The sequence below is a fragment of the Neolamprologus multifasciatus genome, chromosome 18, assembly GCF_963576455.1.
Source record: "Neolamprologus multifasciatus chromosome 18, fNeoMul1.2, whole genome shotgun sequence".
Classification (NCBI taxonomy): domain Eukaryota; kingdom Metazoa; phylum Chordata; class Actinopteri; order Cichliformes; family Cichlidae; genus Neolamprologus; species Neolamprologus multifasciatus.
The window spans coordinates 5,676,826-5,704,442 of NC_140456.1; the positions used below are offsets into that span (position 1 = coordinate 5,676,826).

At 42.5% G+C, this 27,617-nt stretch overlaps 1 protein-coding gene and 1 long non-coding RNA gene across 11 annotated transcripts in view; one reads left to right on the forward strand and one right to left on the reverse strand.

Moving 5' to 3' along the window:
- Positions 1–27,617, forward strand: part of LOC146497181 (disco-interacting protein 2 homolog C) — a 261,549-nt gene that overhangs the window by 209,103 nt on the left and 24,829 nt on the right. For 8 of the 10 annotated variants that reach the window (XM_085140592.1, XM_085140585.1, XM_085140588.1 and 5 more), the window contains 13 exons: positions 2,872–2,981; positions 3,918–4,020; positions 4,140–4,204; positions 7,133–7,226; positions 7,322–7,441; positions 8,037–8,151; positions 9,610–9,749; positions 11,319–11,455; positions 11,535–11,743; positions 12,002–12,116; positions 14,609–14,810; positions 16,566–16,675; positions 26,334–26,414. In XM_085140592.1, the coding sequence (XP_084996718.1) occupies positions 2,872–2,981; positions 3,918–4,020; positions 4,140–4,204; positions 7,133–7,226; positions 7,322–7,441; positions 8,037–8,151; positions 9,610–9,749; positions 11,319–11,455; positions 11,535–11,743; positions 12,002–12,116; positions 14,609–14,810; positions 16,566–16,675; positions 26,334–26,414 (1,601 nt within the window). The remainder of the gene's footprint in view (positions 1–2,871; positions 2,982–3,917; positions 4,021–4,139; positions 4,205–7,132; positions 7,227–7,321; positions 7,442–8,036; positions 8,152–9,609; positions 9,750–11,318; positions 11,456–11,534; positions 11,744–12,001; positions 12,117–14,608; positions 14,811–16,565; positions 16,676–26,333; positions 26,415–27,617) is intronic. The other 2 variants (XM_085140589.1, XM_085140583.1) reach the window with 1 other exon arrangement.
- Positions 4,955–5,564, reverse strand: LOC146497184 (uncharacterized). The gene is made up of 2 exons (XR_014870788.1): positions 5,298–5,564; positions 4,955–5,009 (listed from the first exon to the last, which is right to left on the reverse strand). It is a non-coding gene; the product is annotated as an uncharacterized LOC146497184 (long non-coding RNA).

Sequence of the window (27,617 nt, forward strand, 5' to 3'; positions counted from 1 at the left end):
AGCTGAAGGATTCGATGTGTAAGTAAATGTCTTTACAGATTGACCCACTTAAGGCCAAAGTGGGGAATTGGTTTGACATCCCTGATTTAAGGCAAACGTGAGGCCTGCAGGTCAGCTGTGTAAGGGTTTCACTGGTAAAGCACTTTTTCTGTTAACTGTTTGATCTGATTTCTGCTGTGTGTGACATGTAAATGAATTAATGCAGATGTGTTTGGGTCTGGATGTGATTGTCATTTTGTCAGTTTGACACCCCTGCAGGGAGGTGGGATAATCCATTAAAACAAAGCACATCATGAAGGTAAAAGTGCATCCTCTGCCAAAGCTGGGGCTCCTTTTTCCAGTTTTAAAGAAAGTGTTCCATGTTTTGTTGCTTTGCTCCAAATCTCCACTAGATTTATGAAATGATCCTCAGTGATTTTTAGTATAATCTCCCTGGCAAACAGACGAGCCAAGCAAACTCTCTGTGAGCAATCACAAAATTCCCTCTCAGCTCTTTCCATTTCTTGAGCCGCAAATCCACAAAAAATAACCATAACCTTTATTTAAATCACAAATTCGACTCTTAATCCACCACCAGACTCTTGCAATTATCAGGACTGAACACGATGTCCTGACAATGCTGCTTTTAAAACTTTCAAACTGGACGAACGAGACTGCAGACGAACACGTGGTTCAGAGTTCAGAGCGTGGTCCCGCGGTTCAGCTGGATAAATGGACAGACTGATGACTGCAGACAGCTGCGTTTGAGTAATGAATGACAAGGAGACAGAGAGAGTGGTAATGCAAGTCGATAGCAGAATAACTGACACGACTGAGGGAAGAGAAAAATGGATGCAAGTCATGTGATAGATGGAGGAAAAAGAGACGTTAGCGGTCTGAACGAAACGAGAGAATCTCCTGCTGATTAATAACCATTGTTTGCTTTGCAGTAATGGATGTATAAATAGCAACATCATGCTAGCAGATTTATCGCTCCTCATTCAGCCTGGATTTAGTGTGTGTGTGTCATTAAAGTGGAGTGCTCCCCTTATTGATCAGCAGGCTATAAGCTCATCTCGTTCTGATTGTTTCTTCTGTCTCGCTCCCCTGCAGAATCAGCAGCAGTAAATTCAGGCATTAACAGCCTTCATGTACTCTGCATTCTGCATTCACTCGCTTTCATCCGAGCAACAGCTCAGCACGGAGAAAAACATCCTCATAATAATAATAATTTGTCTTTGTGAGGGCGCCAGTCGCTCTTACAGCACAGTTTTCACACGTTATTGTTTTGCTTATATTCACAAACTGGTGCGATTGCGACTCAGCGTTAAAGGTTGGTAATTGGATCTGCGTCTCATCCAGGACGCCAGAATGAATCACACACTGACTCTGAGTTTATGTCTCTTTGAATTAAAGCATCTGCAAAGACGGTTAAGAGATGAGGTGCAGCAGATTAATGAGACGTGAACTGAGAAACTTCTTGTTTGTTTTATGATGACTTCAGTCTCAAACAAACTCTGTGATAGTGTTCAGTTGTTCAAAGTTATTATTCAGCGTTCTCAGTTTTCCATGACTCAATGAATAAGGCTCAGTTTGCAGCCCACACTGTAACTCACTACACACATGTGTGGGTGGACGTCACATATTGGTTTGTGCAGTGTTGACGTTAGCCACGTTAGCTTATGCTACAGTAACAGTGACTGGAGACCACAGAGTGGACTGCGACCAATCACAGTCAGCTGCCGTCTTCAAATCGACTTTGGTGCATCGAGATGGTGATAAATTAGCAATGAGATGGAATCATTCTGCTGTTAGTTCTCATTAAGTTCACATGAACTGCTCGTACCTCATACATTTATACATTTTTCCATTAAATTCTCAAAGTGACGACGATTTAACTGCACAATGACAACTCAGTAACTTACTGTTGTTATATAGAGATATAACCAGAACACTACCAGAATACTAATCTGTCTGTTTGGTAGTTTGGGTTCGGTCCACCAGGGCCTCCGTCCAGGAGCGGAGGCCCTGGTGGGCCTACAGGAGGATGGGCCCATGTCCCTTTTTCGGGCTGTACCTGGCTAGGCTCCATGGACTAAGGCCCGGCCACCAGACAGTCGCCCTCGGGCACCCACCCCAGGCCTGGCTCCAGGGCGGGGCCCCGGTAACACTATCCCGGGCAGGGTGAACTGTTCCCTCGATGGTCTTGTCATAGGGGTCTCTTGAATCGCTCTTTTCCTGGTCCCTCACCCAAGACCAGTTTGCCATAGGTGACTCTACCTGGGGACAAAAGCCCCCCGACAACATAGCCCCTGGGATCCCTGGGACACAGATACCCCTCCACCATGATAAGGTAGTGATTCATGGAAGAGTTGATATGGTTCGGGCATCTGACAAGGATGCCTCCTGGGTGCGGTGTCCCACCAGGAGGAGGCCCCGGAGCAGACCCAGGACACGCTGGAGGGATTATATCTCTCGGCTGGCCTGGGAATGCCTTGGCGGTGTTCCCCTGGACACGCTGGAGGAGGTGGCCAGGGAGAGTGAGGTCTGGGCTTCTCTGCTTAGGCTGCTGCCCCTGTGACCCGGCCCCAGAAGAAGATCGATGGATAATTTGTCTGCATTTTTATATTTGTTGTCTTCGTGTAAATAAAACCTTGTTGCACTGTCAGCAGCTGTTGCAGCAAAGCAGTGAAGTCCAACGTTTCAGTTCTGTCGAAGAGAAAAATCTAAAAGCAGTCGTGTTGCTTTCTGTTTCTTTTCATAGTCAGATAATAGAGTAAAGTTAATGTTTTTCTTAAAGAAAAAAAAAAGGCTGAGTGGAGTAAAATAATCCTTTAACCAGCAACACGTGAACGTTAAAGGGATGTTTGTTTTGTCTCCATGGGCGTTCAGGCTGGCCGAAGGTGATGTGGTTCGTCACGGAGTCCAAACACCTCTCCAAACCCCCCCGAGACTGGTTCCCACACATCAAGGAAGCCAACCAGGACACTGCCTACATCGAGGTAACTCAAACGATGACAGAAACACAGATGCATGTTCTCGTCAGGGCATCAAAACATTTCCACTCGTGTTGTTTCAGTCGTGAAATCAACGCCGCTACATGTCCTCCAGCTCAGAATCTCACCACAGCTCGGCGGACGCTTCGCTGCCTCTCGGCCGGCCGCCGCCGCTCAATTCTGTCGTCCTGTCTGATTGATTTGAATCTAACGTCTCTAATAATTGCACGGGCCGCCTGGTGAAATGTCTCCCTGATTGCTCTGCAGATTGAAAAAGGCTTAAAGGGAAATGATTAAAGAAAACGGACGATTGAAAAATGACCTTTTATTTTTAACAGAAGCCACGAATCAGTCGAGATGGACGAAAGTACTGCGGTGCACTTTATAGTGGCTTAAAAAGAAATGTTAGTTTTTCAGTGACGCGCGCATAACATTAAAAAAGAAAAATGTTACGACTCAAAATGATTCATCGCTTTAAAAGCGACTCATAATGTGCGTTTGTCCGACTGATGTCAGACTTCTCAGACAGAGGAGATCTTATTTTGTGCAGACTCTCACTGATTACTGTCACAGCACTCAGACATCATTTAGGTTTTTGGGAAGTTAGTGTAAAAAAAGCCTTAAATTGAACAATCAATATTTTTAAAAATTGCTTATTGACTGAGCTGCAGACACTAATTTGACTCCGACTCCACTAAAAAACTGAAACGTGGATGTTCTGGGTCTCCTAGATACTTTAAGTAAACACAGTCTGTAAATAAAAGATGGGGGAAAAAGTCTGTGGGGGAAGCGGTCGTTCGAGGAACTGCAGTTTTTGGCGCTTCCACTTTGGCTCTCGTTCGTGCTTGGAAGAAGCACACGTGGATTTTTTCTGTATCGACGATCGTCAAGCACGCGGGAACAAAGCGCCTCGTCACTCTGCTTCTGTTTCTGTCTGTCCAGTATAAGACGTGTAAGGACGGCAGCGTCCTCGGAGTGACGGTGATGAGGATAGCGATGCTCACGCACTGCCAGGCCATCACACAGTCCTGCTCATACACAGAAGGTAGTACACACATGTACTCTTGTTGATTAAACCTCTGAACAGCGCTGCTGTCCTGCTACGGTCGGCTGTTTCTCTCTGACGCTCAGATGTTGAAGTTTGACTCTGTTTCTGTTTCTCAGCTGAGACCATTGTGAATGTACTAGACTTCAAGAAGGATGTAGGACTGTGGCACGCCATCCAGACAGTAAGAAAACTTTTCAATTCCAAGACGACAATTTGTTAAACAAACTCTTTGCCTCAAATATGAATTTACTTTAAAAAAAAGAAGTAATTACAGTTAAAAAGCTAGTTTTCTCCCCAGAACTTAATATATATAACATACATGAAGTGAGACATGCTCTGTAAAATCTACTTAAATTACTAAAAGTTCCCAGTTCCCAGTGTTTATTGCAGTTGTTATATGAATTAATTTTAAATGTATATATTTACTGCCCAGTTACACTTTCCTCCTCCTCCTGGTGCTGAAGTTCTGCATCTTACCCCATTTCGATCCACCACATGTGCCCATATTCAGTCCAGCTGTGATTATAAATACCAGCTCTCCACCCAGTCTGGCTTTAATGTACACCTCGAAGTCTTAGCCAGATTAAAATGAAGCCAAATCTGACACCATCCGGGTACCAGAGGCAGAACAAACCTGAGCGCGCTGACTTTTGGCCTCAGTTCGCTCAGTTCAGCGGCTCTCTGCCGTCAGATTAATGCAGTGCAGTAAAGGAAGCAGCATTTCTTTCCGAGCTGCGGTGGAGTGTAACGTGTCTTTGAGAAGAAAATACTCAGGTCAAGTACTCACGTACAGTAATAATAATAATAATAAACTTTATTTATAAAGCACACTAAAAAACCAAGGGTATACCAAGGTGCTTGACAAAAAAATAAAATAGGAAAAAGGAGATGGGAGTGTAGCATCCCCGGTTGAAAAGATGGTCTCTCAAACTGATGGTTCACAATCCTTTTATTAAACAGCCGTGTATGTGAACACACCGTAAGAGCTACAACATACAGAATAAAAGACTATTAGTAAATCAAACAGTGTGTTACCTTTAACCTTTTGACTTATTCATTAATCACAAATTAATTCTCTTTACCTTACATAACAAATAACACTAAAACTTGTAAATTATTGCATATAACAGTGAAATCGTTGCATCGCTGCCTAAACATGACGAGGTACGTTAGCACCCTCTAGTGGGTGAAAACTTAGCCTTTATGCTTAGTAGCGGTCAGCAGCTCCGTAAAACAACAAAATACATATCTACAGGACAAACTTTGTTACGAACCTTGTTCCCTCATCAACCAGGTGCTAAGAAACTGCTTTCAACTCAGTGTTGCACCTTAATAGCCGTTCTTTTTCCCATTCCCGTCCATTAACCATAGAGCACGCCTTCTCTCTGTGCATTAAAACTCGCGCTTCTGTCATATGGTTTACGCCACTTAATTTACGGCACCTTGTCGCTCTGTGACTTTCAAAATAAAAGCATCCGCTCCAACAATATAATAGTCACTCATAACTTTACAAAACACTTTACAAAATATTAATGAGGTCATTTACAGGGAGGAAAAAGAGAAAGGACCTGGCACGTATCAATTATAAAACCTTGATAATCATAATATATAAAAGTAGTTAACAAGCATAACGGATAAAAATATACCAACGCACACCAAATGTTAACTAGGTGGAAAAGCAAGATTAAATAAATAAGTCTTCAGCTGTGATTTAAACAGTGGCATAGATTCAGACGCCCGGATATCAACAGGAAGATTGTTCCATAAGACTGGGGCAGCTACAGCAAACGCACGGCCGCCGCGAGATTTCAGCCGAGAACGAGGATACTCCAGAAGAAGTTGGGTAGCAGATCTAAGTGCTCTAACAGGAGTGTGTAACCTAAGAAGCTCATTGAGGTCATTTTGTAAGTGACAAGTAGTATTTTAAATTGAATACGGTATTTAACTGGCGGCCAGTGCAGGCCAGCAAGAACAGGAGTGATGGAAGAAAACTTCCTGCTACCTGTCAAAAGGCGTGCCGCCGCATTCTGGACAGTCTGCAATCTAACGAGAAGGGAGGAGGAAAGGCCAATGTAAAGAGAGCTGTAGTAGTCCAACCTGGAAGTCATGAATGCGTGAATAAGTTTTTCCAGGTCACTGTGCGGAATATAGCGCTTAGCCTTAGGAATGAGGCGCAGCTGATTAGAACTAGACCTCACAACAGCAGATTTAAACGAGCTATCCAGTAATATGCCCAAATTACTGGCATAATCAGAAGGGGAGCTAGCAAAAGGCATCAGAGCAGCACACAATTGGTCACGGGGGATTTTACTATCGAACACCACGACCTCCGTTTTCTTTTCGTTCAGGACAAGAGAATTACTCTTGAACCAATCTTTAACCTCACGCATGCATTCGCGAAAATAGTGAAAAGACGTAGCAAGATCGTCAGTAATCTCAAAATAAATCTGTATATCATCAGCATAGCAATGAAAGGCAATATTATACGTCTCAAAAATTGCTCCAAGCAGATATAGTGAGAAGAGAATAGGTCCTAATACAGATCCTTGAGGCACACCACAGCGTGCAGGTACCGAGGAAGATGAGAAGTTGCCCAAATTAACCAAGAAAGACCTGTCAGCAAGATAAGATCGTGGGCGATCGTGGCTCAAGAGTTGGGAGTTCGCCTTGTAATCGGAAGGTTGCCAGTTCGAGCCCCGGCTTGGACAGCCTCGGTCGTTGTGTCCTTGGGCAAGACACTTCACCTACTGCCTACTGGTGTTGGCCAGAAGGGCCGATGGCGCGATATGGCAGCCTCGCTTCTGTCAGTCTGCCCCAGGGCAGCTGTGGCTACAACTGTAGCTTGCCTCCACCAGTGTGTAAATGTGAGAGTGAATGGGTGGATGACTGGACGTGTAAAGCGCTTTGGGGTCCCTAGGCGGTACTAGTAAAAGCGCTATACAAATACAGGCCATTTACCAAGATTTAAACCAGTTGAGGGCAGTGCCTCTTATACCCACAGTATGCTCAAGTCTTATGTGAGTAAATCTGAGCTGAAAATGAAAATAATCACTTCTTTAACTCTGCACATCTTCATCTCTGTTAATGTGTCTCTGTGTGCGTCTGTCAGAGTGTGATGAACATGATGCACGTCATCAGTATTCCCTACGCCCTCATGAAGGTCAACCCGCTGTCCTGGATCCAAAAAGTCTGCCAGTACAAAGGTGACATAACGTATCTGATGTGTCTCCTTCTGTTTGAAATGACAAATTCAGTCATTTAACAGCAGCAATTTGAACCGGCGATGTTTTATTTCCAGCTAAGGTGGCCTGTGTGAAGTCGCGGGACATGCACTGGGCTCTGGTGGCCCACCGGGATCAGCGGGATGTCAATCTGAGCTCCCTGCGGATGCTTGTGGTGGCTGATGGTTCAAATCCCTGTAAGCTAACAGTCTTTTTAATATATGTTTAAAGTGTCTCCTTTACCTGCTAAATATCCAACTCATATTTATTTGTACACTGATAATGTTTAGTGATTTAAGATTGGTTTGTAGGAGTTGGGAGCTTCACTGTTAGTGTCCAAGGTCAAAGTTGACCTTCAGAAGAAATATCTAGAAGCCATATCAAACAGAAGGGCATCAAAAACATCATAAAACATCAAAGTTAGTGTCGGCCTTACCCTGTGTTCTCTGAGTGCTCTTATTCCAGATATGTTTTAGTGGGTTCAGATCAAATGACTGACGAGCTGAAGAGGCGTTTCTCCTAAAACATCGCTGCTGGATTGTTCGTGTCCTCACACCTGCAGGGTCCTGTTTAAGTGTTCAGTGTATCCAAGTTACCTGAAAAACATTTCTTTATTTAGATCCTTTTCAAAAAAGTTAACAAGAGATGCGTAAAGATTACATTTGGAGCTGTGACTGGTTTATTTTATTGGTTAGTTTCTAAAAGCTTGGAAATGAAGAAGTAATCATTAAAACTAGCAATGAGCCGCGTCTGCTTTCGTAAAAAGCCTTTAAGCGTTCGATTGTCTCTCAGGGTCGATCTCGTCTTGTGACGCCTTCCTCAACGTCTTCCAGACGAAAGGTTTGAAGCCGGAGGTCATCTGCCCGTGTGCCAGCTCCCCCGAGGCGCTGACTGTGGCTATACGCAGGTACACACACAAACACACAGATATAATTAGTACAAATTTATTTGCTTTCTAGCATTTGAAGACAAACTTTTAGCGAGTTATTACTACTTTATAATGGCTTTAACCTCCTTCCGCTGTCCTTTTTTACTATTTTACGACCTTAAATTTACAGTTTCATAGGTTTTAAAACACTAAACTTACACTTCCACCTCTTTAATCATCCAGTCTGTAGTTTAACATCTGAACGCCACATTTACAGTCAGAGCAGCTGCCAGTCACATGTTTTTATTGATTAAAACACTTTGAGGCTGAGTGTTTGCATCTCTGCTTGTGTGTGCTAATAAAGAGCTTTTCCTCGCTGGGTGTGGGGGATTATGAGCTCTGTGTTTAGAGGAAAACCTTTAAACTTCACTCACACACATGTTTATATGGTATTTGTGAGGACCTTCACTGACACACAGCAGTTCTTAACCTCTAATCCTCGCTTCAGCCTAAACTTAATTACTCTTAAAATGTCCTGGTAATGACTGGGGACAGAGTAAGTGCTCTCCTCCCTAAACTGTCCACACTTTCTGAAAACACCCGAACTTTCCAAAAACACTGAAGTTGCTTCCTCTTTTCTAAAAAGACGTGTCGTTGTCCTCACATCGCTGAAGTTGTTAAAGTACTCCAACGTTTAAATCGCACTTCCTAAAACTTCTTTCTCTTCCCATTAATGTGCTTGAATTATGAAAATGTCTTCAGCCTCCAAAGAGGTCCCGTCTTTCAAAAATGGCCCCAAATGTAACCGTTTTTGAAAATGTCTCAGTTTTCCAAAAATAATTTTTACTGCCTCCATAATTTAAACAGTCTCCTGACTCTAGAAATGTTTCCATCGATGCTCTTGTGTCATAAATATATCATTTGTTTTTATAATATTTTGATTTTCAGGTTATTTCCCTGAACTGTCTTTACTTCCCCAAGACGTGTCTGGACTCTAAAACAAATTTGTAGCTACTTACTTCTTAAACACACTTATTTCTGACAAATGTTGTTGTTGGAGCTATTTGTTCTTATTTTTTGTTGTTAGTTTACTTATATTTTGGGGTTTATTTACAAGTTATTTGTCGGTTAATATTTTGTTTCAAAGTTTGTTTGATGTTACTTTGTTAAATTAGTCAGGAAGAGCTGTAGGGCCAGTTTTCTATAAATAAAGCGACTGGTATAGGACCAGCATGCACTGGGGTGGGCCTATGGTTTTTTTTACCAGAGCAGGAGAAGCAGCAGGAGGTAACAAAAAAAAAATGGATCTTGTTATTGCTTGCCAAACTGGATAAATAAACCATCAAAACGCAACTTTCAAGTTTGGACAATGGACTTCTTTTGCCTGTGTACAAAATAATATCTCAGTGCAGCAGTGGCTTGTGGACTTTTGATTGTGGGATGTTTGATTTGTCAAACAAAGGAATTGCCACTACAGTTGCGTTCTCCCTCCTGCAGGCCGCTGGAGGAGGGCACCACCCCTCCTGGTCGCGGCATCCTGTCCATGCAGGGTCTGAGTCACGGCGTGATCCGGGTCGACTCGGAGGAGAAGCTGTCGGTGCTCACGCTGCAGGACGTCGGCTCCGTCATGCCCGGAGGTGAGACAGATGTCCAACAAGCAGAGTTTGAACCGAGCACTGCTGAAGTTGTGATACTTTTTTAAATGTATATATGTTAGGGGTGCAACGATACACAAAATTCACGGTTCGGTTCGATACTTTGGTGTCACAGTTCGATATTTTTTCGATACAAAAAAAGGTTCATGCTTTTTTAATTTGTCATTTATTAAAATTATAAATATATATTTTAACTCAAAAGTACAGTTTTTAAATTTAATGTTGCTGAAACAACAAAGTAATAAAAAAATAATCTATCTGATCGAGAAATCACTCATCTTTGGAAAAGAGAGTTTATTATAGAGGCTCTTTCCAAAATAAAAGCTATACTATACGCTTCTTCTGGGCTATATTCTCAGCAGCATATTAAACATATCAGGTCCCCATAAGGAGAATCATGTGCTAACGGCTGTCTAAATGACTTGGCTAAAGTTTGTAGCATGCGTGCTTGTTGTTTTTGTCTGCTTCCACTTGTCTTTGCACTAGGATGATGTCGGTGTAAATGTGCAGTCATATTCGTTGTGTTCCCACTAGTGCTGTCAGCACTAGTGAAATGACGTTAACGCCACAACACGGCAAATCTCCGTTAACGAGCTACCGCGGATTGCCCCGTGCGTGGGGCTGGACGGCCAACACGTTAACGAGCTAACTGCGCTAACGCACTAGTTCCCACCAATGTAATTGAGCATTGCGTGGCACATCCAACATACTGTTTTACTTTTGTCCATGACGCGCTTACCTTCAGGGTCATACGTCACATGAAAACCAAAATAGTTCCAAACGCCAGATCTGAATGAGGGTGGGGGAGGTTCAATTTGCCATGTTGCAACGAGCTTAGCTTCTGTCTCGCTAGCTTGCGCTGCGCTCAGTGGATCTGCGCTCGACAGTGCAGCCTAGGCGGAGTAGTCGAACGCAGATCCACTGAGCGCTCAACACAGACAGCATCGTCAGAAGGAAAGTTGATAAAATAAATTAAAAATTTATATGCGTCCCGAACCGAAAGCACTGTATCGAACGGTTCAATATCGATACGAGTATGGTTGCACCCCTAGTGTGTGTATATATATATATATATATATATATATATATATATATATAATTTACGTTTGTCCGCTAAAGCCAAAGAGTAGTCTGCTTTCAGCATGATGCCATCATGACTTTGAGCGATTGTTTACTTGATTTTTACATTTATCGAACCTGCACAAGACTTTATTTACTGCATGATTTCAGGATTTGTGTTTTTAAGGAGTTATATATGTTTTTGGTATTGATGTACTTAATTAAGACCTTAAAGGTAGAGTTAAGGTCATTAAGGTCAAAAAAGAGAGTCACTGTTGTCCTTATTTCTGACTTACTTCACTCTGCAGGTAAGAATCACGAAATTAGTCAACAAAAGAAAACAGTTTCCTTTCCCTGATGGGAGACGGAGTATTTCCTCCATGCATGGGAGATGGAGGAGGAAATACCTGCCTAACAAATACCTGATTTGAAGTCTGGGAATAGTTAAAACTTTTATTTTAACTTTGCTGACGTCTGTCTTTCTGCCTGTAGGTCTGATGTGTGTAGTGAAGCTCGAAGGCGTTCCCCAGCTCTGTAAAACAGACGAGATCGGAGAGATGTGCGTTTGTACTGTTGCCACGGGGACCTCCTATTACGGCCTGGCCGGTATGACCAAGAACATGTTCGAGGTGAGAGCGTGAATGCTTCGGTTGTTTATTTATCTCATGTGCGTTTTGTTTACGTGTCGTGTCTTTAAAACCTCTGCAGGTCTTTCCCGTGTCCAACAACGGCACTCCCATCAGCGAGTTCCCCTTCACCAGGACCGGCCTGCTGGGATTCATCGGACCTGCAGGTCTGATCTTTGTCGCTGGGAAGATGGACGGTCTGATGGTGGTCGGTGGGCGTCGGCACAATGCTGACGACATTGTTGCCACGGCGCTGGCTGTGGAGCCCATGAAGTTCGTTTACAGAGGACGGTGAGCGTTAATATTGCTTTAATTTCTAAGCAGGACTCAGGTTGTTTCTTGTTATTGTGGAGCTTGTGTTTAATTTACAAAAGAGAGATGTGGTTCAAACACACATTAACGCAGCCTAACAGAGCAGCGCCACAATAAATCCGCCCCTTCACAAATATTATAAGCTGCTGATGACTTTATGGTCATTTTGGTGGCTGGCTGTGTGGAGCGCAGTTAAACTGCATGCAATGAAATGGGCTAATTCTGTGTGTTCTGCAGGATAGCAGTGTTTTCCATCACGGTGCTCCATGATGAGAGGATCGTGGTCGTGGCTGAGCAGCGGCCGGACTCGACTGAGGAGGACAGCTTTCAGTGGATGAGTCGAGTTTTGCAGGTACGCTCATATTTCAGACAGGATTGTCATTTCCTGCTGCAGCAGTTTGTTTTTGGCTGCCTGCCTCTGTTCTCGTACCTCTCTCCATTATGATTATGATTAACTTGATTATGACTCTAGATCAGGTATCAGTGGCAAAGGGCTCATCTGCAGGGATATTTATTCAGTTCAGCTCAGTTTTACACTGGTTGCTATTGAGAGCTACTGTAACATGAAGTAAACTAGCAGGACTTAATCCCTGTGATGCCAGTTTTCCATTGTATGAACAACAAAGAACTGTTGAGAGAGTTGACACGACTAAAAAGGAGTCATCTCTGACAGATTTAGAAGCAAATTTGGAAAAGAAGAGCGTATAATCCTAGCTATGGTGGTTGCTATAGAGCAGGGGTGGGGAAGTCCAGGCCTCGAGTGCCGGTGTCCTGCAGGTTTTAGATCTCACCCTGTGTCAACACACCTGAATCAAATGATTAGTTCATTACCAGGCCTCTGGAGAACTTCAAGACATGTTGAGGAGGTAATTTAGCCATTTAAATCAGCTGTGTTGGATCAAGGACACATCTAAAACCTGCAGGCCCGCGAGGCCTGGAGTTCCCACCCCTGCTATAGAACAAACCTTTTATTTAGACTGCCTAACTGCATCTGTACCCCATGTGGCTAACCGGCGTGTTATGTTCTTTTACATGTTTGTGTAAAAGAAAGAAAGAAAAAAATTGTATATACTGATTTTAAATAATATCAAAATTATCGATAAATCAGGAAATAAAAAAACAATATGGTCGGTAGAGCATCCATCCATCTGCTTCCGCTTATCCTTTTCAGGGTCGCGGGAGCCTATCCCAGCTGTCATAGGGCGAGAGGCAGGGTACAGCCTGGACAGGTCGCCAGTCTGTCGCAGGGCCAACACACAGGGACAGACAACCATTCACACTCACATTCACTCGCACATTCACACCTAGTGGTAATTTGGATTATCCAATTAACCTATCCCCACAAGCTGCATGTCTTTGGACGGTGGGAGGAAGCCGGAGTACCCGGAGGGAACCCACACAAACACGGGGAGAACATGCAAACTCCACACAGAAAGACCCCGGATGTTGGAATTGAACTCAGGACCTTCTTGCTGTGCGGCAACAGTGCTAACCACCGTGCCACCGTGCTGCCCCGGTCGGTAGAGCATTGATTAGATAATTCACCTATTTAAATATACTTGAAAAGCTCGGGACACCATTCATCTGTAGTGAGTGTACTCAAGATAGCAAAGTGACTCCGGACTAGACCCACTCCCACTAAAACTCACTATGTATTAACAGACCTCTCTGTATTGAATCGTATCTGTTATTAATCTCTGTCTCTCTTCCACAGCATGTCTTTATCCTGTCTTCCTTCTCTCACCCCAACCGGTCGCAGCAGATGGCTGCTGGTTCTGCCGGAGGTTTCTTCCTGTTAAAAGGGAGTTTTTCCTTCCCACTGTCGCCAAAGTGCTGCTCATAGGGGGTCATATGATTGTTGGGCTTTTCTCTGTATCTATGAAGCGCCTTGAGGCGACATTTGTTGTGATTTGGCGCTATATAAATAAAATTGAATTGAATTGAATTGAATTAAAAGTGTATATATCCATGTACACTGTTTACCTCAGCTGACAATGACGTGTGAGAAGTGTCCATGTCTGTTTACTCTGGAGGCTGTAAAACTTTGTGGAAGGACTCTGGTAAAATTAGACGACTTAGTGAAGCTCATTTCTGTCTGATGACAACATTTATTCTATTAAATAACCTCAAAGAGTCACTGAGTACTTTTTAACCTGTAATTCTGAGAATTTTGTTGTCAGAAAGTATCTGTGAGCTGTTTTTACCATTAGCCATGAATGACTGATGGGATATTGTCGTCAACCCACTGGGTTCGGTAGTGTGGACACCCAAGTTTGAAAACGAGCCAACGTAGGATTTTGGAGTTCAAAATCTAAAACTCTAACACAACTTGTCTTTTTGTTTTTTCATCAGAAGCTGGAAAACTGCAGAATAGAACCAGCCTGGTCCTTTAACACAGCAGACACATTTTAACAGCCCACTTGCTGAAGTGACAAAACAGCTCTCACAGCCTCTTTCACTCCCTCAGAGTCATATAAACACACACACAGCTTGTGATACTATATTATGCATTCATACTGTATAGATAAAACCTGAGCTCACAGTCACAGTCACAGCGTGGCGACTGTGGCAAAGCTGTAAAAGGCGTCTGGAGTTTTAACTGCTGCAGTAAAACCATTTCTCTTTATTCCTTCGCCGCTGCAGATTCCGCCCGCGTGTTTTTCCATTTGGTTTGTCGGGTCGCAGAAGCAATCAGCGATTTCAAAAGAAGCTGAGATGAAGCGATGGAGCAAAAAATGATCAAACACTAATATTATAGTAATCAAAGCAACAACATAATAATATGTTCATACATTGTTTCATCTATAACTCTAAGCCTACCTCTCCCAACACAATGTCTTCCAGGCGATAGACGGTATCCACCAGGTGGGGGTGTACTGCCTGGCTCTGGTCCCCTCCAACACTCTGCCCAAGACTCCACTGGGTGGCATCCACCTGTCCGAGACCAAGCAGCTCTTCCTGGAGGGGGCGCTGCACCCCTGCAACGTGCTCATGTGTCCGCACACCTGCGTAACGAACCTGCCCAAACCCCGGCAGAAGCAGCCAGGTACAGTACGAGGACGAGCCAATACGTGAGAGCACAGTTAAGGGATCCTCGTTATAGAGGCTCTTATAGCTTATAGGACAACTTGGTGTCACATATAAACACACTAGATGTCCTTAAGTGGAGTTTTTACACACGCAGGATTAATTTTGTGGGAAAGGAGTACTTTAACCCTTTAAAACCGGTCGGAGCAGCACGCTCTGTTTTGCGTAACTATTTTTAAATCCCGGTAGCTCTGCAACCACGTGAGCTAGCGCAATAATTTTTTTTGCATATGAAACTGGAGGAGTTGTACTTACATCTTATGCCATCAGCTTGTCCTCGGTCACAGTTTCCTTCCACATATAGCTTTGCAAAAACTGCATAAAAAGCACTTGCAGCAACAAAAACATAATATTCCAGAAACACGCTTTGCCGATCCGATCAGCTGTTCGTAACACTTCCTACATTGGAATAGACGTCAGCGTGAACTATCGCATGTCTGCCATGTCCTGCCCGAAACCGGAAGTGATGTCATTTTCACGGAAATGTAGTTTTTTACCATCAGGGCCTCATGAGCCTATACTGGTGTTTTTAAAAGTTATGTTTGACTTTATGACTTTCTGTGTGGTTTCTGGGATGCTTAGGACTCATATTGCACTGCTGGAAATAGTTTATTTTGATGCACATGCTGCTTTTTTGCAAATTTGCACTATAATATTTATTTTCATTTTTCCTGCAGTGTATAAAAATTGGTGTATTTCAAAAATAAAACTATGAAGACACTCAAAATAAATTTCCTGTGGTGGGAAACTATTTTGTGCAACTTTTTTGTATTTACAGTTTTGAGGGATAAGCCTCTTAAATTTCTCTAACTAGAAATATATGTAAAAAAACAAAAACGATTTTTTAATTTTTTTGTAGTTTATTGCACTTTTTTGCAATTTATGTAATTACTATGCACTTAATTCATACATAATATTAAAATCTGGGCTGTAATGGTTGTATTGATGTATAGCAACTTGAAATGCTCCCATAAATGGCTCCACAGCATGTAAACATATAATATAAGCTCTGGCGGGCTTGGTCTATGGTAGGTCTTAAAGGGTTAAAGAAACCAGCAAGCTTTCTAAGCTGTCACATCACAACCCCTCCTGCCTCCTCATCTGAACTTGAAATGATGGGCAGCATGTCACTGTATGTGAATGTGACTTCTGACAAAATAGCCGAACACTGGCTTCAGTGGTTGGATGTGTTCACCGTTTCCAGCTCAGGCAAGCAGAGGTGTCAACCGGAGTTTAGATGGAACGACCCAAACAAAGAAAAGAGAGTCGAAGACAAAAATGTTCCAAAAAAGCACAAATTAACAAATCAGTTTCTCAATTTGGCCGCCCAACTTCCAGGGTCCTGATGTTGTGCGTGTTGACTCACAGTCGGTCTGTCACGGCCCTGTGCGGCGCTCGATTACATCGCAGACATTGTTGACAGCTGTGCGTTTCCTGCCGTGACAATTCGATCCGTATTTTTGCATTTAAAACATTTTTGGTCTTTAGTTTAACCTCCGTTCTCATCAGATCAGGGTGTCGGCTGCATCTAAACAACAAAACTCTGCTGATGAATGCTCACTTACCACACTAATGTTTTTAACTATCGTTGACTGTAATCAGATAAAAATGTAGAATCTGTTTATTGTATTTGCTGAATGGGCGGCTTGATTCTGCGTGCAACAATTTCTTGTTCATACCGAGCTCTCGTCCCGTCTCCCTGCTCCTCCTCCAGAGATCGGTCCTGCGTCTGTGATGGTCGGGAATCTGGTGTCGGGAAAGAGGATCGCCCAGGCCAGCGGCAGGGATCTGGGTCAGATCGAAGACAATGACCAGGCAAGGAAGGTGTGTGTGAGAGGGGGGTCTGCTGGTTTTCTGCATCATCGCCATCATCATAAACATTACACACACAAAGTACACATAATTAGGCATCTGGCTTCATTTCATGTCTTACTCCATTACGACTTATTCTCATTAATAACTCACTCAACAGAAAGTGTTAATGGTACCTTAATGGAGTCCTTGTCTGCCGTGTAAAGCTCTGTAAACAACTCTCACCTAATTTAATTGGTCTAATTAACTTAGTTGTGCTTTTGAAGCTTACTGAGTTATGTTGAGTTATCCTAACCTTCATCCAACAGACTGAGGAGTGTGTTTGTGCGTACTCGTTTCCTTTTAATAATTCATGGCTTGTTTTTTGAAGTACAGAACACTTTGCATTGGCAAAGCCTCGCAGTGCCTCGTGGGAATATTAATGTTTAACTCTGCTTCTGTTGTGATTGTTATTTCAGTCATTCCAGTCATTTTGTTGAGGCTGTGCGATGTGGTTTCCAGTGTTTGCGTAGCTGACAAAAATGTTAAGGTTTAGCTGTTGTTGGCCACCATTACTGAGGCTCCTGCAGCGCTGAGTAACTCCCGGTGAGTGTTCACGTTCCAGGTCGGTGCCCAGATGTTAATAAAAGCAGCGTTCCTTTAACGCTGCACAGATGTACGGCTCAGGCTCGTCCGGCTGAGCTGGCTCTGCTTGACTTGAATAAGGGAAGAGAGGCTGTATTACTTATATCAGAAGTGAATTTTGGAGCAGGCTAGCAGAGCGGCCGAGAGCTCTGTTCCCCATAATGGCGAGAGGAGGCGGTGAGCAGAAGACGAAGACCTTAGGGAGCGAGTGGGAGTATCAGTGTGGAGTCAGTCGCACAGGTAGGGAGGGGCCAATATGGATAAATTGAAAAGTGGAAAACATTATTTTAAAATATTTTAAATTTTGGAGGGCAAGATTTAGGAAAATTAGTACAAGTATTACAGTAAAAACTCTGGTAGTGCTGTAGACATCCAGAGTGTCAATAAAATCTTTAAATGACTCATCAGGCAAGTTGGGGAAAGAAAAAACTTTGCTAAGGAGCAAAATGAGTTTTTCTCTTCCAACTTTAGCATCAGCACCACACTTATAGGGAAACCCCCACTTGTGGTTAAATACCTGGGACTCTACACGAACAACTGAAGAAGCCTCTTGGAGGAGAGAAGAACTGTCCTCATGAACAAAAGGAAGTCCGTTTGCTTTGATTTCAAGGACTCAGGTTATATAAACTGCATTTAACTGTTTTCCTTTGGCATTAAGTTCATGTTAGTCATTCTCACTGAATAACTAGTTAATATAACTCGGCACGCTTAAGTTGTCTTAGCTTTTTTATTTTATTGTATTTTTAAGAAAAGCCAAATTTTTATTATTATTATTATTATTGTTTTATTTTATTATACTATTATTATTATTATTATCATTATTATCATTATCATCATTATTATTATTATTATTATATTTTATTTTATTATTATTTTATTATACTATTATTATTATTTTATTTTATTTTATTATTATTTTATTATACTATTATTATTATTTTATTATGCTATTATTATTATTATTTTATTATACTATTATTATTATTATTATTATTTTATTTTATTATATTATTATTATTATTATTATTATTATTATTATTATTATTATTATTATATTCCTGGTGGATCCACAGAAGAATGAGGAGTTTTGGGGCTTAAAAAAAGCAAACATGGGATTTTTTTATCATCTTTTTTTTGCCTGGTATGTTTAAGCATCTGTACAGAAAAACTCAGTATTATGCAAGAACAGAAAGCGGGCAGCATGCACAAAGGTAAATAAGGAAACCACAAGAAAACACAGGTGAGACAAAATGAGGTGATTTAAATACACAGTAGAGAAACGCAGAGATTAGGAGTGATGAATAGCAGGAGGTGGTGCGCGTTACTGACAGAAGCGATTTTCCTCTCGTCTCTCGTGCTGAAAATGTCATCAGTCAGGCAGCCGGCAGCAGAGAACGCACAGTCTGTAGACTGTGATGAAAAGAGACAGGCCCTAAATAATAACAACCTCCACCGCAGCGCGCTGGGAGGCTGCCGCAGCCTCAGCCTCGCTCTCAACATGCCGCATGTGCGTTTGGATGCCGACAAACAGATGAGATGTCTCCTGTAGTGTGTGTAGATACAGCTGTACGCAAAGGTTACGACACCAATCGACGACTGTCGAGGTGAGGAGAAGAGAAGCCGACGTTAAAACACAAGCTTTTCTCTTTGTTTCTTCACTGCACAGCGTTTGCACAAGTTAAACCGAGAAGACCACAGATAAGCTAACAGGTGTCCGTACGCAGGAGGAGCACCAGCATGGAGGCGTTTGCCACAGATATAGAAACACTAGCGCCTTGAGTTCTGGTTGGTTAAGGCTGCTTATTGAGAAGCTATGCACTAATAATTGATTCACATCAAATTCTAACTTTTTTTGTCATTTTTCTTGTCACAATTTAAATATATTTAATCTCAAATCAGCGGTTTCCCGTATGTTCCTAAAACATCCAGATTTCTGTTCTGCTGCTTAGGAAACTCTAAAATAAGACAGTTTACAGAGTAATGACAAATGAAACTGGGATGATCCCAGCAGTGATGATCCGCTCGGACTGGGACACAAACTGTGTTTACTGCGGCTCGGCTCGGCTGCAGAATTATCCAGGAACTGGTTACATATTTGCTTTAAATGCTTTGATTGATGTTTTGAGGGCAGGTTTAATTTGAAGAGTGTGTTTGTGTTTTAGTTTATTGTGAAAATCCTGAAGCGTGCTGAAGGTGACGCCATCTTTGCTCTAGAGAGGGATCAGGACGTTTGGTTTGTGTTTACTGCTGCTGCTTGGCCTCATCATCATGTTTATTGGGACATTTGTTGACTGATCTGCTCATTCATTCATCGCTCCACTTTACCCCACTTCCTCCCTCCATGTCCATCCCACTGAAAACCAGTCCCTCTGTGTGGATGAGTTAAACAACCCCAACTTCCTGTATTTATTAAAATGTTTTCTGTGTAACTTCATAGAGAGTAAATTATGATTTACTACGAGTGTTTTCTCACATTCCTCTTCTAATAACGTTGATTTGCCGGCGATGGTTGACTGAGCACTAAACGCTCACACTGGGATGAGCTCAGCCTCTGTCGACAGGACTGCTTGTCTCATGACTTCATGGAAAATTATTATTTCATTACGGCTGTTTCCATAAAGCAGCATGAAAAAAACAAACACAAAGAAGAAACTGTAACTTATGGAAGAGGATTAGAGCCACCGGGGGAAAAAGGAAGGGGTGTCCTTCCTTTTCTTTGCAAGAATTCTGACGTTAAACTCAGATTTCTATCAGCGAGTTTCAAGTGTTTCTATTTTTCTAATAACCCAGGCGTCTTTTTGCAGACCCTAACAATCAAAATCTAAAATCTGTGGTGATTTCAGCATTCACACATACAATAGTCACCATAATTCAGTAATATCCAATAAGGAGCTTTTATTTCCAGGTTCTAACGCCAAAAGATTTTTTAAAAACATAATAACTCTTAAGTGGAATTGAAAACGCTGAATATGACAGATTAATACTACGACAGGCTTGTTTTGAATGCTGTGCATGCACTGTGCACATGTTAGCCACATCATTAAAAACACCTGCCTGACATTGTGCTGTGAAACGCCTTTTACCCTTCAGGGATGTGGGACCGCTGTGTCCTGTGTTGTGTGACTGGGACACTGGCAGCAGGTCCTTTGGCTGCTGTGGATCAAACTCTCTGGCACATCACCCAGATGGCTGTGATGTTTTGGGATTTTAGGGTTCGGTGGTCAGGGTAACACCTTGTCTTACTGCCCGGTCTATAGCAATGCCCATGTTGGTGGTAAATGTGCAAAGATGCAGCCTCATAAAATCACACATAACAGAACCCAAAGTTGTTGGGTTGTTTTAAAGTTGTTTGGCTCTTTGAGGCTTTGATCCTGCCTGTCTTTGCATCTTTACCTCAAAACGATCCCTTGGCATTAAATTCAACACAACTAAAAGAGGAAAAATGTAATATCTCACTTCAGACCACCATACAAACAGTTTTCTAGCTTCGTAGTCGGCGCAGTGCAACAGATGCCTCTAGAAGGGTTTAGCAGTTTTCTTCATCCAAATGTAGGTGATGTAATACCGGCCAGGTGGCTGCTGTGTCGTGTTTCATTGTCCTCTCTGATAATGACATCAGATACAAGCGAGCAACTCGGTGTTTTAGCCCAAGAATTCAGCACATTCGCTCACACGCTGATAAAATGCTACAATACGAGACCAGATTTGTATCTGCAGACAGAAGCTCTTTGTGTCGCTGTTTAGCATGCCAGCCCTCTCTCGCAGATAACACGAGCTTTATCTGCAGGCAGGTTCCAGTTCTTCCAGGCTTCGGGTTTAACTGCAGGCCAAAGCATCTTTTACAAACAGCAACAAACAACTTTACCCTCCTCCTGAAGGTTAAGCACAAAGCCCGCTTGTGTAAAGCAAACGTTTGGATCCCCCTCGTTAATACATGTGCAGCCACGGAGCTGCAAGGTGTTTAGGACATTTCACCACGCAGCAGATGGTAACGTACGAGGGAGCTGGAACGGAAGCAAACTCTAATTTGCCGTTATGAAAGTTTCATGAAAGCTCAGAGCTGAGCCCACAAGCAGCTGAGTGATGTTTTCATCAGAGCAGAGAGACCTCCTTTAAATCTTTGCACCCCCTCGAGGTCTGCCACGCGTGAAGCTGGTGGCGAGCAGATGACGCCATCCTTCGTCAGCCAGACTCCGAGGGTTATAATATCGAAACTGGAAACTTGGAGCTGAGCGATGGTTTCAGCAGCAGAGCGCTGCGGGTCGTACCGCAGTGTTTGAAGAGTCGTTTAAATTAACAGTTTTGATAAGTGAGGCATTAATCTGCTCACAGCTTACATTAAAAACCACAAGAAAGCAGCATTAATCACACACGAGATACATTTTACTGTTATTCGAAAGGATTCGTCATATTTATGTCTGCAGATTTGCTTTAACAACCTCTGCTCGAGCAGACACGCTGAGATAAACCCACCGAGGTTTATCTCTGAGGTTCATCAGAGGACAGACCCCTTCAGGAGTCGGTGGAGACCAAACCTGGTGCACATCTGGTCTTTCCGTGTGGTTGGCATGTTCTCCCCGTGTCCCTCCAGGTACTCCGGCTTCCTCCCACAGTCATGCAGACATGCAGTTAGTGGGGTTAGGTTAACTGGTGATTGTAAAACGGCCATAGGTGTGAATGTGAGTGTGAACGGTCTCTGTGTTAGCCCTGTGACAGGCTGAAAACACCCCACCTCTCACAGGTGGAAGAGGCTCCAGCCTCCACCTCCCTGAATTGGCCAAGCAGAAGAGAATTGATGGGCGAATAACTGTTATCAGGATTATTGGATTAATTTATTTATATTTGGACTATAATAATCAGGAAATAATGGCTGGACACAAAAATCATGAGTTAAAATATTTTGTCTGTGGTCACCAGAACTGTTCAGATGGTGATTAAATTTGTAACATTTCCATTTGTCAGCTTCAAGATTCAGGATTCTTTATTTGTCACATTCATAGTTATACAAGTACAACACGCAGGGAAATGTCCTGATACGCTCCTCGACTGTGCAAAAAGAGACAGAACATTATATACAGTGAGTGAATGATTTACATTAGATAAATAAAATCTGGAAATATAAACTTCGAAATCTGAGAATGTTCATTGTGTGAGGTGTTGACGTGTCTTGTGCCAGGATCAGGCCTGACATGTGAATGTGGTAACAATGAGTCTCAGTTAGGGCTGTAAATTCTATCGTCCCGACAACGATATAAATCACAAAATTGTAACATTTTCTGTAAATTCTGTGAATCTCGGGCAGCTCGACTTGTGGGAAGTGTTTCCAGCTGCGCGTCATGTAGCTGGAGTCGAGTGTTTTAACTGATGCATGAAACGATACATTTTTAGACATAAGTTGTAACGGCCGCCATTTTCTTTGTGAGTATTTATTACACGGCGTGCTGCGGGGAAAAGCCTGTTCTAACGTTTGAGTCTAAGGTTTATTTTTTAGCACCTGACGGCTCTTTTTTACTTCTCATCCGTAAATAATCTGCTCTTTCATGTGATTCAGTTTATTTTGAAAAGTCTCAACAGGATCTTGAGCTTTATTGTGAAAGGTTTGTGTGGTACATAAACAAGCGGACACGCGATGCTGTTACCGTCGTTGTTGCTAACGACAACGCATAAAAACAGGCGCTTTTCTGTCTGTAGTGTGGTTATATAAAATATAAGAGAAAGAGAGAACTTTAAGAAATTAATATAGCCACTACAGTGACCATCAAAACATGAAAAAATATTGCCGTAAACAGTTTATTTTGCGACACCACGAAACAAACGATAGCGTAAAATGAAACGATAGATGTGTTTATATCATCATCCGATATATATCGTTATATCGAACAGCCCTAGTCTGTCACATATGGATGATGGGGGGGGGGCTGAGACAGAACTCATTGTTACCACATTCTGAAGTTTTGCTACAAATTATTACATTTTTAAAAACTTTGTTGCTATCTTAAAGGTTGCTGGCATTATTAAAGATGTCCTAATTACTGATATACAGCGACATAATGAAGTGCTTTTCTTTGAGCTGGCGCACAGCTTTGAAGTTATAATTAAAGATTATTCAGACTTTGTAATGATTATCCTAATTTGCTAAGCAGAAAGGTGGGAGAGATCCTGTGGGTACGAGAAGGTAAACACACAGCCCGTACAGCAGGTTAGCAGCTGTTACCTCCTCTGGATTGTCTGTTCGGGTTAGTTTCAATCAATAATCATCTGCTCCAATCAGCACCTGATTAGGCTTTAAAAAAACGTCTTCCTTCAACTCTCTCTCTCTCTCTGAGACAGCAGCTTCACATATCATTAAAGCTTCTGTAGCAGTGTAATTCAGTGTTGTGTAGCTGGTCCCAGTCGGTGAAATTTGCAGTACAAATCAAGCGCACCCGGCCTCTTCCCAGATGTGACGGACACGGTGCAGAGGTTCATTTGTTTTACGGTCGAAGGATTAAGAGTCTGAAAGCCAAATTCTCATCTTTCACCAAAGCGTCTGGCAGCATGAACACACACAGACACACACACACATATAAAGTGATGTTCTCTGGCAGAGCAAAGCTCAACAGGCATGACTTTCACTCCAGCAGCAAATCTTGAAAAATTCATGAGCCCAGAAACAAACTCGCCCTGTCTCGATGCGTTCTCTCCTCCCAGCTCTAATTTCCATCACTCTCACTTTTTGTCTGTTTTTGTGCAGAATGAAGATCTTGTTGCCTTTCCACTAACATCACTTTCCTTCCTCCGTATTTCTCTGACAAATTAAGTGCATCACCTTAATTTCCCCGCACGCTGTCGAGTCACTGAGCTGCCAAGATCTCATTTTATCAGGATACTTCATCAGCATTCCCTCTGCGTCTCAGCAGAGCTCCAACGCTGTAAAACATATTGGGAGCAGAGTTTTTGCCATTATTGCTTGCCAAAACGAGTCGCGTCACAGGGCTCGTTTCTAAGAAAACGTGCTCGCGTGATAAACTGTGGTGAGATTTTAGCTGTAGAAATGCTGCCATTTAAAGAATTTACTGGTGGTGATAACTGAGAAAAGTTCCTCCAATCTCCCGTTTTATTCACGCGCATCTTCATGCACATTTTAAGATGTTCGAGTCAGCTGATCACCTGTTCACGAGCTGAGATTTAGACAGGTTTGCAGCTGACTTTGGCTGCTTGTATGCCAATTGTACGTTCACTCAATTTGATTCAAAAACCTTTTTGAACTCTGTTGCATTTTTAAAGCATCGGTCCTCCCAGCTGCAGGTCTGGGTCACTGGGGTGCATTCAGAGTTTCTAGTAAATTAAATAGTCTTAAAAAAAGACATGCAGTGAGTTTCCATTAATAAAAAAACATGCATTTGCCAGACCTCTAACATATGTAACAACTTGATAGACTGACACTATAATTTATGTGTATGCCAGATGTTTAATGCAAGTGATGCAAGCAGTCGTCTGTCTAAACCTGGACTGCACATGTCATCTGTTGTTCTGGAGCTGCTCTACATTCCTGAATAAATGCAACTCACAGTTATGCAGTGGTGGTTAGTTTGGCTGCCTCTGATGAAGTATGTACCAAACATGTTCAGTAGGGGGCGTATTGGGACTGAGGACAGGCCATGTGGAGGTTTTCCTTCCTGCTGTGATTGGTGCTTGCTAGTAGAGGATTGTGTGATTGGAGGGGTTTTCCCCCTAATATTGTAGGTCTGCACCTTCACACTGTTGTTGGGATTTGGCGCTGTGTAAATAAGCACGATCTGATATCCTCGTGTTGGTGTTGTTCCCAGATCATCATACTAAAGGTTGTTCCAGGATCAACATTGCAAGTGACCAATCAGAATGTTGTGATGTCATACTTTTGCAACTTCGGGAAAAACCAGCATAAAACAAAAAACTGTACTTAAGCTGCGAGAAACCGCCTTTGTCCGCCGATCAACGGACCCTAACCCTTTAATAAACGCTAAGCAGAATTGATATTGTCCTTGCAACATTGGAATTTCATAAATGCACGAATGGGTTGGTGTGCAAAAGAATAACGTCACAACAATGTGATTGGTCACTTGCAATGTTGAACCTGGAACAACATTTTTATGATGATCTGGGAACAACACCAACACGACGATATCAGATCATCCGTGTAAATAACATTTACTTGAAATGAACTGAAACACCTGCGAGACCCGGCTGCTTCCATCCCTGCCCTCCCGGTGTCTCTGCCCAGTCGTTTCCACCAAGGACCATCAGAGGTGGTTCTCTGCTGCAGCAGCAGCTCCGATACTTCTGCTAGCATCCCGCACGTCTCCAGCCCGACCCCGGTCACCTTCAGCACAGATGATCTGAGCGTGCACTGTTTTTGTTGTGCGACCGCTGACGTGTGAATGCGTTTGTGTTCGTTAAACAAACGACCGATCGTAACGTGATTAAAACCAATGACGTGGAACCGGAGCTGACACAATGTTTTTGGGTTTCAAAGAACAGGGGTAGGCAACTCCAGGCCTCGAGTGCCGGTGTCCTGGAGGTTTTAGGTTTTTTATCTACTGTTCTGATTTTATCTGTTTTGATTTTATATACTGTTTTGTTTGTTTGTTTGTTAATTAGTTAGTTTGTTTGCTTGTTTTAATCAATTTTAAATCATGCTTTTTAATTGTTTTTGTTTCTAATGTCTCTGTAAAGCACTTTGAATCACCTTGCTGTTGAATTGTGCTATACAAATAAACTTGCCTTGCCTTTAGATGTGATTTAAAGGGCTAAATGACTCCTCAGCATTTCTTGAAGTTCTCCAGAGGCCTGGTAATGAACTAATCATTTGATTCAGGTGTGTTGACCCAGGGTGCGATCTAAAACCTGCAGGACACCAGCACTCGAGGCCTGGAGTTGCCTACCCCTGGACTGGAATGATTCCTTCAATCCATTTGTTAGATTGAAAATTCAGAAAGAATGTCGAGCTGCTCTGCTGGATATTTCATGGTTATTATTTATGTTTACAATTTATAATCTCATTCTTTTTACTGATTGTGTCTTTTAGTTCCTCTTCCTGTCTGAGGTGTTACAATGGAGAGCCCAGACCACTCCAGACCACGTCCTGTACACACTCCTCAACTCCAGGGTGAGTCCTCACAGTACACACACACACACACACACACACACAGTGTATGAGATGATATTGACATAGTATGATAACGTCAGCAGGGGTGTTCAGAAGTGGCTTATCCTTCTCAGTCTTGGCAGACAGAGGGCCTTTCTCAATATGCGTACTTGTGCGTACTTGCGTTCTCGTGTACTCGTGATACGTCATCAGTCGGAGACCAAGTACTGTTCCAATTCGAAGTACGCATCAAGCCGAGAACGCGAAAAAGTCCCGGATGTGTTCTCGCTCCGCCCGTTTTATCGAGCATGCATCGGTGGTGACTTGTGTGGACTTGGTACAGCTAAATATCCCAGAATGCATTTCGTCCAAAACTCAAACGCGGCAATGGCGGACGAGCGGGGCTAAAAACTTTTAAATATTACTCTTTCTGGGTCACAAAATAAACTTTTAAGTTCTTTTCAAGCGAGAATGTAGCTGTGTAAACTTCGAATATCTGCTCAGTTTATCAAGATATCATATATTTCCAAACGAGGTCCGACGTTTTCGGAGACGTCTGTGACCCGCCAGCTCCATAGCAGACAGCGAGGTCGAGGATTATTACAGCCGGCGCGAACAGCAGACTCCCGGCAGTTCGTTTTCAACCCCCCCGCGGTTTTTTCGCTACTCAGGTTAAACAAACCCCAGTAGCTGTCTATTGTATTGAGTGTCCACTAAAATAAAAATAAAAGCGTTCTAACATCTCACCTGCTTGTTTTTATTAAGGTATGTACACGTATGTACATGTACACTATTTTTATTAATAGAGATTTCACTAGTGAGGTTAAACATGATATATAAGTCACTTAGATCACTTCTAAATGTTAATGTTTGGCTTATTTCGGCTTTTTATTTGTTCCTGAGTAAACCGGTTTGGCTGTGATTAAAGTTAAGCTTCATAACATATTACTCACAGTTAAATTAAGGACGGCAGTAAAAACTCCGGACCTGTGACATCATCAAGTACGCTGGTGTTCCAATTGTACAAATCGCGAGTCAGTGCTCGCGTTCTCGGCGAGTCCGCACTTTCTCAATTCTCAAATACTTGAGAATTGAGAAAGGGCCAGAGCTTCATAGTTTGTTTAAATAATAATAATTTAAAACTTTAAAATATTAAATCTACATTATTCTGATTTTTGCCTCAAAGGTTTGCTTTAAAGCGTGATATGAAATGATATGTTATGA